Here is a 12,043-nt window from a genome sequence, read left to right as displayed (position 1 = left end):
TAATTTGTTTGTGGAACAATATAGCGCATTTTTTTACAGCCACCAGTTTTACAAAAGTCCAAAATAGACAGAGAGAGAGAGAAAGCTTGTCATTTAGTCCCTTTTCACAGGGACTGCCGTTCCCTGAATAGAGGGATAGCTTCCCTTCCGCTTAACCACGGACCTCTGCAGCCATAAAAAAAATCTGAATGTTCTTCTCGGCCAGACTTTGCACAGAGGAGGGTTTTATAACAGAAAATAATAGCTATTTATTTATTTGTTTGACAAAAAGCACTGGAAAGTTCTAACTTGTCTCAGCAAGAGGAAGTTCTTACCTCTCACTCTCACATATTGTGAAGCGTCCATATAGTTTCTTACGTGAAAAGGGCGCCATTTGAATTCAGATTAATTAGTATACTGGTGAGTCGGCAACTGGTGTAATTCGATGATACCTTCGAATTGCATTATTTGTGGAAAAAGAGTTAAAACTAAACGAATCTTAATAGATATGTGGTCCAACTAGGCAAACTGGTTAATGCAAATGCTTTAAATTCTAATTCGCCGGCTATTCGATTAATCCAAAGTGTTCGGCAGCCATTCTAATGGTATCAATTTTATTCCGATTACGATGCAGTTGAAAACTAATAACTAACTGGATATCCCATAAATGTAAATACAAACTGTCAAACAAAACAAAAATGTTTTTTAAATTAATAATTAATGAATTATTATATGAAATGTTGTTTGGTTAAATTATATTCTTTTATTTACAAAATCTAGGCCAAAAGTTACAATGGAAGTCACATGATCAAAATCCCGTCAATTTGACGGGTGTGGTAAAACTAGGTATATATTTAACATCGGTAGTTCTAGTGTTAAAACAGCAATTAAAAAAAGAAGAAAAAGTTCAAAAACTATCCAAGTATAAAAGGAGAAGTATAAACACAATCCAAGTATAAAAGGAGAAGTATAAACACAATCCAAGTATACAAGGAGAAGCATAAACACAATCCAAGTATACAGGAAAAAATATAAAAACAATCCATTCCTATTCACAAATTATATCTGAATAAAATAATGAAAAATATTGTTTACAGGAGAATAAAAAATAAAAAGCATAGTTTAAAATAGGCGTCCTCTAACACTTCAAGACACTTTTAACTATTAGCTGAATAATCACTTGGAGAAAACATAAATAGACAAAACAAAAATGGCGGATAAAACTGTCACAGGTTTCCTTTTTCTCAAATAGCATTCTTTCAAAGAGGCGTAGATTACTTAAAATAAACTCTATTTTTCATCCGTAACTGAGGTACTTAAAGACTTGCAGCACTTTGTCAACGGCCCTGTTACTCAGATTTTACGTGAACATCACATTCTCCCCTTGGAGTGAATATATTTCTGTTAAACGAAAACTTAACTTTTCGCTAAAGATATAAATCGAGCCAATGAAAGCTGACAGTAACAGAAATCTAAAATTAAATAGAAAAATGTTATACTTCACCTGAACACAAGGAAGACAATAAACCTTTCACGCAAGTGGGTGTCTTAAGGGAGAAAAGAGACAAACACACGTGCCACAGGTTCGCGCCTTAGTATCGTCACATCAAGTAAGATTGAATACGTAAATCTTAATATTTCCAAGAATAAACGGCAAAAGTTTAATTTTTAAAATGTAAATTAGGGTAAAAGCCTTTCCCCCGGATCATTTATATTGTCTTACTTTTTTTTTTTTTTTTTTAAATACGAACACATGTCAAAGTAATTTAAATGTTTTTTTCTCTCGATATTTTTAAAAACCTTCTTTATTAAAAGAAAATTGAGAAAAAAGTTAGACCAATTTTTTATATCATAAAGATTATAATATAAAAATTATGATTTTTATAATTATATTGGTATATTAAAAAGACTTCCTACCAAATGTTTTTGGAATAGAATTTTTATCTATTATTATTTCGAACTTTTTGAAACGGTTAACTATTCTAAAGCTACATCGAGATAAAAGAAATGAAAAGAATATGGTAAAGGTAGTTTTTAAATATATATATATATATATATATATATATATATATATATATATATATATATATATATATATATATATATAAAATAATTTTTCAAAAAAATTAAGGCATAACTTTTTTTTAAAAATAAGTGTCGATCATTTAATATTTTTATAATTATTTTGAGCATGTTTTTAGACTGTAAAATTCAATATAGAAAAAAAAATTATTTTAAAAAATAGCATCTAATAAAGAGTCCGTCTTGGTAATTTTACAAGATTGATACTATAATTGATATATAAACACCTACACACAGTATGATTCCTGAACTCTTATTCTCATTTACATTTCCTATTTATGAGGTCGCTATTTTTTATAACGAAATTTGAGGCTTTATCAGTACATAGAATTCCCCCACCCCCCGAGTAGATGAAACAGCATGAAATTCCTTTTCGGCCATTTTTGATTACAGCATTTATAGCATGAAATAATAATAATAAAATGTGTCGAGGCATAATTTGATTAGTAAAGTTTAACTTTCCATTTTAAAGATACACAAAGGTTATTAAAAATCAATAAAGTAATTTTCAAAAAATGATCAGATGGTGCTCATTTACAAATGTGCGATTTGTTATAAACTACATACAGACATATAGATATTATAAAGAGGTGTAATTATAAATAATGATATTTAAAATTGATATTCTAGAGGTTTCATATAAATTAGATAATTTTATTTCCCTAATGATGAAAATGAATGCATATGACCTTATGGATATCCTTGTATGAAGGATCTCATATAAGGATATGAATTACCCTTATATGAAAATTATATGCATAATACTGTGATTTTAACTTAGGAAGTACGTATCGTTTGAAAACATACAACTATTTATGGAAAAATGTCATGAGAATTCAGATATTGTTAGTTTTCATTCGTTCCCATACTTTTCATAATGTATCTTTGTTCATTTATTCAATTTCCGATAATTTTTTAAAATGTTTATTAACATTTTATAAAGTAAAAACTCGAAAAAAAAAACTATAACAAATGTATTGCATTTTAGTCCTGTTGAATTGGTGAGGATGACGCAAAAATGAAGATGTCAGAAGCCTTTATTTTAATAAACTAATAGCTACAGTTCGTCTCAGGTTCGAAATACATTTGCGCGTTTGCGCATGTGTCAGGAGATGTTTATTTAATCACAATAGGGGGGAGAGGAAAGATGAAAGGAGGAAATTGTAAAAATTGCGGATATTTGTAATATTGTCGGAAAAAATATTAATTCAAAATAAAATACTTTACAGCAAATTTTATTTACTGTTAGGGGTCTAGACATTAAATTATGATGAATAAATGGAAAATTTCTCTTCTTAAAATTTGGCAATTCACCTTTTTTTCAAAATAATAATTTTTTGTGTTAAAACTTTTTTTTTGTTATTGAATTTTTCGATAACATTTTAAGATTAACAATGGTGGATAATCTTGGAAACACATTTTATGATATTATAAGAAATATTTTTGGAACCATTCCTGAAAACTTTTTTGCCACTGGAACTGGTCATATAATCAATCGATACGCAATTCAAATAAAATAGTACGATAAGAAACAACACAACAATCACACATAAATGGGGGAGGGGACACTGAACGAAAAAAGTATCTAACGGAGCGGAAATCAAGATTGAAGAATTCCGGAAATTCACTCATCCTTTCGCGTCTCACCCTTATCGAAGTAGAATCGTCGAAAACTGATAGTCGTGTGATACGGAAATGAACAATTCGGATGTGAATCATAATTTTACCAGAATTGGCAGCGTTTTCTAACATAAAAGTATATTCATTATAAAAAGCACAAAAACGAGTTAAGTATATTTATATTTATTATAATCGTATTATTTCTCCGTTTCCACACTCGTTTACACTTAGCACCCTCTCAGAAATGGATTCGACTTATTACTGTCAAAAGTGAGTCATCAACTCATCGAAGCCAAAGTACATAAAGATGTACAGCATTTTAACATTCTTGTACTACACACTGATGCATATGCGCATATTCTTAATACATTTTATTACTTTCTCATCGCTTTATTGCTTTTATAATGCATTAATGTGCCCAAGTTTGAGTTTAATTCATAGGTAAAGGTTTGCGAAAGAATATTTACTTACTTTCCCTCCGGTGTAGACGTATTTGGTAGGATTTGATATAGTGACAGCGCAGACAACTTCACCGTGACTCAGCGTGTTGATCTGTCGAGCATGTCTAGGGATACCAGGACCTATGAGGGCGTCCGGGGGAAAAGGCACCGGTTGCATCTGACCGTCGGCATTCACGTGGAATGAGTAGGCCCTGTGGAGAAAGAAATGCAGATTTGCTAATGAAAGGAAAACCAAATAGTAAATATCGCTGCTTCTTATATGCTGTGCCATAACAAAGCAAGAACATCCCAGCGGGAGTGGTCTCTACAAAACTTCCTCGCATACTCTCTAGATACAATAGCACGAAATGTTAACATTGATTGTGAATTTAGCATTTTTTCTGAATCTATAGTGTCATCCTTGGTGAGTTATTTGGCGATAAATCTCTGGCATGTGGATAATAACATTCTAAAATCGAATCTGTATTTTTGATGCGTTTTCCTCATCGATTGGAACAAAAATTGTTAACAAGCTACACTTGCGGTTGTAAAATACCATTCGAAACTCAACGTATTTAACTCATTGCGTTTTTGAGTTACCGTTTTTATACGTTTTAGGAAGCAGAGACCGATAGATGGTCACTCCCTCATTGGATTTGGCACAAAATTCAATGGATGTCAACCAAGAGTGCCGAATTTTATCCATCTAGTTCTTTTCATTTTGTAGTTATTACGTTAAACTTATATTCGAACAACCCGGCTAGTAGACCTCTTTAGAACGGATTTTGCCCAACATTTGATAGAAATATACAAATTTCATGAAAGACAGTATACCAAATTTCATCCGTCTAGCTTGAAGCGTTTTTGAGTTATCGTTGTCGCAATACAGATATTTTTTAAAAAAAGTGTGTTTTTCGAACTCAGAGAGATCTAAAATGTGGAGATTTGTCAAAGTCTTAAGTTCGAATTTTTTGACGATTACTTTATTTTCTCTATACTACTTATACGAAAAAGTAAAAAACGCTCCCTATTTATTAAAATTTTTTATGAATATGCCAGAGGGGAATCGGACAGCACAAAGGCAGAATCAAATAAGATGTCATTGTTTGCATTACCTTCTTTTTTTTATTTTTTTAAAGTAAATTGTGTGATACACGGATTAAAGTAAATTGTGTGATACACGGCTTCTTATGTAACAGAATAGATAAAATTATTAGGGCATTCATTGTCTCGCTATGGGTGATTATTATTTAAAGAATCGCTCCAATTAAATCGCATTCGATTTACAAATGTTACTTTTGTAGTTATTTTACATTCAAGTATGGAAGAAAACGACCTGCGTTAATTTATAAAATATATATTTAATTTATAACGATGCGCATGAGATTAACTTTTAATGTTGAAACGATGGCAAAAATACTTACGGTTTTCCACCAGGTATACTGCCAAAACCAGGAGTTCGCATCGAAGGATGATCAAAACCAACCTGCAAAATGCAATAATATCAATTTAATGTTGATTAAGATTATAATAATTACAGAAAAATAAGATACTGAGTTAAATAAACTGGATTCATATCTACATAGTAAGTTAAGAGGATAATTAATGGCTGATGCTATGAAAATAGTAGTTTACTTTTACATGCTTAAAAAAAATTGCAAAGAAGCAATTTGAAATAAAATATTTCCTAGAGAATAGTGGTCTAAAATATAATTTTTCACTGAAAACCTATTGATAATAATAATAAAATTCACAGAAAGTTTCCTTACCAATGACCTAGAGTAGGAATTAAGAGCTGGTGAAATGTTATTGTGAAGGACGCCTTGGGGAAACGCAGTTGCCGTCCCGAGCTCTCCAGCTAAGGCAGCCCCACCATGAAGCGCGTACGGATACGGAGGACCTACATAAAAGACAGTTAAAAATGATTACTTATAATTTATGATAATGAAAAAGGTTATATGATTTATGATAATAATATATAAATTTATGATAATGATAATTAAAAAGTAATCTATATACTTATAATAAAGCTCAATGTGTGTGTGTGTGTGTGTTGGCGCTCTACAGGCCAGGTCATTTGACATACAGCTATCAAATTTGGTACATGTATACCTTAGAGGTCGGGAATGTGCACCTGGGGTCCCTTTTTTTGAAATTTTAATTAGAATTTTAATTATTAATTAAAAACTAACTTTCCCGCCAAAAGAATCTTCCATTTTCCCCACCGCCAACTTTTCCGCCAAAAAATTCTTCCATTATCCCCAGCGCCAAACGAGAAAGGCTTCCGTTGTTTTTTTCTCCCAACAGTAATGAGGCTAGGGTTAAAATTTTTCGGCGGATTATTTCAATCGGTTCTGCTTATTTTCTTAATGTTTGATGCATTTAAAATTAAACATTGTTAATGAATCAATCTTTCAGATTCATTCTGAAGTACTTTTGAATTAAAATAAAACAGAATAAAGGAAATTAAAAATTTCTAATCCGCATAGCGTTACCCCAACTGGCGTAGAAAAAATCACGTATTTGCGTTACGTAACCGGCGAAGAAAATTCACGCATGCGCATTCTGTTCTGATTGTTGCCATGACAACATGTATATGCTTATAGTTTTAAGTACAACGTTTTTTAAGTAGTTTTTTTAAAACCTGTTTTCAACCGTTTATTTTAAACGATTCGTTTTATTTTCTTAGTGTTTGATGCATTTAAATTTAAACATTGTTAATAAATCGATCTGCTCATAATGAATCTAAGAAAATTTTGTTGACCAACTCTTGAGATATTACATAAATTTAAAAAAATATTCTTTAGTGCCCATAAAGTTTAAACGCTGAGTGACTCTATTTTCAGTAATCAGATTATAAAAAAATGCTTTGTTTCAGTAAAAAATATTATTATATTAATTGAAGATAAATTCTTTCCACTTTAATTTAAAGCATAAATTCTACGGGTGCTAACAGAAAATGAGAGAGATACATATTACGTTATGACTGAAGGCCTTTATAATATTATGAATGAATTATATGATAATCAAAATTTGAAGTTTTAAAATATTTTGATGAAGAAGCTATTAAAGTAGAAATTGCATAAAATATTTAATTATTAAAATTTTAACGAACATTAAGATTGGCGAACCGGCTGGTCGCCAAAGGCGGCTAGTAATTTATATAATGACAAACATATTTATCAACCAATATGTGTGTGTGTGTAATTATATTTTAAAATCTAATTTAAACCTTAATTTTAAATTTTTATTTTAATTTAGCTCATATTAACTTCATGCTAAAATGTTCTCTTATTTCGTGATCCAATTCCACTTTTATTTAATTACTTTCAACACACGCTCTAGAAAAATGCTAATTTCTGCATTTTCTCACGCTCTACGAAGGGATATAAAAATCCCTAATGCTTAGCACCTTCTTTTAAAGATACCTAAATTTCCCTATCCTAAATCGACACGTGTCAGAGAAACGCCTATCAAAATCTCATTGTAAAAACCACTGAAGGAAAATTTTCGGTCTCTTTTACTTTTGTTTTGCATACAGACTGACGTATTTCTTCCCACTCTTTCTTGTACATATTATGCTACCGGGATGAAAAAAGTCGAAGTAAAAAATTCAAATGCGTCTTCTATTCGGCTACGCAACTGCTAAAATGTGATTATATATATAAGTATACACGCGTATATCTCAAAAAGAAAAACAATGCCGCTTGATATAACAGAGTACTTATAAAAAAAAGATTTCATCGTAACATATGCAAACTCTGTTTGATACGAAATAATTTTTCTTGAATTTAATTTAAAGTTATAAGTTTAAGCTGCAAAAGTTTTTATGAAATTACAGTTGAAAAGAATGAAATTTATATTCTTTTAACAAAAAGAAAAAAAAAAAAAAAGAAAGAAAAAAAAGAAAGAAAATCTGAAATATTTGAGTACAAAGATATAGAAATAAATTAAACAATGACACCAAATATATTGATCTGAATATGTAATTAATCGATTTCGATTCCGAAATTCAGATTGCAAATACTATTATAAAAATAATTCTAAATAATATATGCGGGAATAAAAAAAATAAAAAAAAAGAAAATTTATTGCCTTAATTCACGAAAATTAAAACAAAAAATGATGCTTGATTTATTGCTTTTGATTTTTGGAGCATGAAGAATTTTTGACTACACTGTTTCATAAAATAAAGTAACAAAAATGGGATGGGAAAAATAATTAATAATGAAGGTTTGAGTGGTTTCAAAACGAAAAAAGGAAAAGTATTTTAAAATTGAAGAATAAACTCTTACGGCTTTTAAAAATAAATAAATAAATAAATAAAAGTTGGATAAATGGGATATTGCCAATTAATGTGAAAATAACTAAAGTTATCTGAAGGTAGAATAAATTTTGAGGATTTTATCAGAATCTGAAAAATAGTTAAGGATCAATCATATAGCAATCAAGTGGGAAACTGTCTTTGTAACAAATGTCAATGCGTGAGGTCTGATACGTCTCAAAAGCATACATATAACATATCATCACTTTTTAGGTTTTTGAATAACAGGTCTTAGATTCCATTTCAAAAATCCATAGTAATTGCCAAAATGGTTTAAAGAATGCTTTATAAAAGTGATTAAAAAATAATTCGAAGTATTAAATATCTCTATTCAATCTTAGGAGCTGAAAGATAAATAGAAGCTAATGAATTATAAGCAATTTTTTCTTTGTTATTAGTAATCTTTTCGAACTTTCTCGTACTTACCTAAAGCATGCTTCGGATGGGGTTTGATGCCACTAGAACTTGGCGTCGTGGATCCCGAACTCGTCGGAGTCACCGGTTTAGAAACAGGAGTTGGAGGTTTATCGTTCTGAAAGAAAATCAAAGATTTTTTTTTCTATCAATAAAATAATAATAATCTATAAAATAAAATATAACTGTTAGATAGAGTCAATTTATTTTTAATTTTTTTCCGAAAGAGGTTTTAAATAATGAGATTATAAATTCAGCTATTAAGTTACAACATTCATGAGAAATTAATTTCCAATTGATATATGACAATTTTTTTAAACAACCATACAAATTGTAAGAACTGGTTCAATTCAAGATTTAGATTTGAAAGAGACAAACATAATACACAACAAATTAAAAAAAAACATACGAAATTAACAAAAAAATAATATGAGGTATATAATTCTAAATATGATAACAAATCGAAAACAATGATTTGAAAAATGAAGAAAGATTCTATTTATTGTCTGGGAAGATAACATGACGAAATCTCAAAGGATTGCATGCAGGTACGAAGATAGATTACCAGAGAAATTACGTTTTTAATGAGATTTTGATGTCATAAGAATTGACCACATTAGAAAGATTAGATACGCCTTTCATGCCGCTCACAATCTGATGTCTAAAAAGATTTCTTGATAATGAATTTCAAGTAATACATAAAAAAAATAATTGAAATTAATCAACACCAGTATTCCCAGCGAATCGGCTAATCGTTAAATTGTTTAGTCTGAAATCCAAATTATTTTATTTATATTATTAAATAATTTTAACCTCTTGTGCGACTGTGGTCTTCATTACTGAATCGAAAAGCAGATACAGCGTTAACCCGTTTATACATTGGACATACTAGATTCACCTATCTTCACTTGTTGCTATGTGAACAATCACCATTATGTTCCCAATGTGACTATCAATTGTCTGTCCAACATATAATGTCAGAAAGTCCTAATTTCAATGCTCAGCGTTTGCAATTTTTTGAAAAATCTAACACTCCATTACCTTTTTTGATAAGACATCACATTCTCAAATTTTTGCATTTTTAAAATCTATAAAATGCTATCCAGTCATATAAATATTATTTGTATTTTTAAGTACTCTTGTACATTCTCCATTTATGACTATTTTACATCAACATGGTTTTATCCCTGGTTTGGCACAGTATAGTAAAAATCTCAGTACCAGATTCTCAGCTCTCAGCACCAGAAAAATCCAAACAAATAATTTTAAATTTATATAAATTCAATAATCACACATACGAAGAATCAACCCATGTTAACATTTCATTTATATGATCGTTAGGATTTATAATTTTAAAGATGAGTTAGTACACTCTACTTTCAAATCACTATCAATTTGAAAATGGCAAATAGAATTACCTTATATAGACAGAAATAAGCCAAATTGCTGGGACACTGAAAATTGCTGTTAGTATCGCGAATTAACGACGCTATGAGTGCTTCTATACTTTTGAAGATTATAAATAAAATTTTACATTTAAAATGGAAATCGTTTAATTTCATAACGTCCGAAAACACAAAATATACATTGCAAGCGTTTCAAACTGAATCCAAATATATCAGTTATTTTCAAATATTTTTTCTATCTAGGAATAACTTATGCAATATAGTCTTCTCTGTACTGTTACAGAATAAACTGTGTACTGTATACTGTGTCGAATAAAGTTAATAAACCGAAAGACAAATTATCGAGCCAGCATTAATTCAAGATGAATGGAATGAGAGTTAGCACTTTTCTAGCTGGGGCAAGTTAAAGAATATAGATATTTTAAACGTAGAATGTATTCTTACCACATGGTCCTTATGCTTAGCAGAAGATGGGGTGCTCCTACTCGAAGAAGATCCGCTACGGCTAGGGGGCCTCTCCCTTTTCAAGCCCCTTTCTGTTCCATTTTCACGGGGGGACATTTCTCCATTAGGAGGAGAAAGAGGTTCCTGCAATCAATGAATATGAGGTATTTTTTAAAAGTAATCAGATTTTTAAGACGTAAATAGAAAACTTTCTTAAAATAATTCAATTTAATTTAAATAGAAATTTAATTAATATTTAATTTAAATAGAAATTTCTTAAGGTTTTGTTCATCAAGACAATTAAAAAGTACAAGAAATATCAAAAATAAAATATTTCATTTAATAATATTTAGTCTGGGAACCACTGTTTTGATGGATAATACGATATGCTTGAAAGCTTATACATACTTTAAAATCATGTCACTCTTTCACATGTTAGAGATAAAACAGATTTAAGAAAATTACATAAGAGTGAAAACAAGTTATTTTCTAAGATTTAAACACTAAGCAATAAAAATCTAAATACATCCATGGTAAATTTATAATAATATACATAAATAACACAAACGAACAAAATTTATGGTCCGAATTATATAAAACATGACGGTTAACAATTGTACACCCACATTTCTGAGAAACGATTTGAAATAATCCAATATCTACATTAATACCCAATCATAAGAATACTTCTAGTTAGTCATATAGCCTAAAGCTTTCATGTATAAGAAGTGAATTATGATTTCGACAAAATTTAGAAAATAATAAAGTCCTGCCCTCAGGTAAATAGAACGTCGCTAGACAATCAACTCTATATCAATTTTTCCAAGCTTGGTAAAAGGGGGGGGGGTAATATTAAAGCGAAAGATCCAATTTGTTTTCATTTTTTAAAAAAAATGAAACTTTGAACATTAATGTAGATAATGTTATAAATGAAATATAAAAAAAAGCAGCATTGAATCGAATATGTATGCAGTTCGAAATATGCTTGGATATGAGTTAAAATGTGTTAAGTTGCATAAAGAATATATATATATTATATTTAATGCTGCATCATTTTAATCAAGCGCTTAATCTCTTCTTTGTTTTAAAAAAAGAATATTAATTAAAAAACACTCAAAGAGGCATTTACTCTCAAAGAGGCATTAGAAAATATGTACAGAATTTTAAATTCAAAGAAGATTCTTGACAAATAATAAATTTTATTAATCTGATTTCCGCAATGTTCCCGAAAAGCTATTATTAAAAGTATTTCCATTAGACAACCAAGTCTACCAATTTTCCTATACATTCCCAGAGCATTAAAGAAATTATTCATGACTGGCTTGAAATAAATA

The 12,043-nt window shown here is 29.6% G+C and overlaps 1 protein-coding gene across 5 annotated transcripts in view; it reads right to left on the bottom strand.

The window, feature by feature from the left end:
• The window catches only part of LOC129962123 (transducin-like enhancer protein 4), a 334,765-nt gene that overhangs the window by 34,970 nt on the left and 287,752 nt on the right, over window positions 1-12,043 (bottom strand). For all 5 annotated transcript variants that reach the window (XM_056075858.1, XM_056075861.1, XM_056075862.1 and 2 more), the window contains 5 exons: window positions 10,710-10,853; window positions 8,872-8,977; window positions 5,891-6,021; window positions 5,546-5,607; window positions 4,153-4,333 (listed from right to left, as the gene is read on the bottom strand). In XM_056075858.1, coding sequence (XP_055931833.1) covers window positions 4,153-4,333; window positions 5,546-5,607; window positions 5,891-6,021; window positions 8,872-8,977; window positions 10,710-10,853 — 624 coding nt within the window. The remainder of the gene's footprint in view (window positions 1-4,152; window positions 4,334-5,545; window positions 5,608-5,890; window positions 6,022-8,871; window positions 8,978-10,709; window positions 10,854-12,043) is intronic.

The sequence above is a fragment of the Argiope bruennichi genome, chromosome 2, assembly GCF_947563725.1.
Source record: "Argiope bruennichi chromosome 2, qqArgBrue1.1, whole genome shotgun sequence".
NCBI classification, from domain to species: Eukaryota; Metazoa; Arthropoda; class Arachnida; order Araneae; family Araneidae; genus Argiope; species Argiope bruennichi.
The sequence above is the reverse complement of the archived record's forward strand: the minus strand, read 5'-3'. Positions and strand labels throughout refer to the sequence as shown.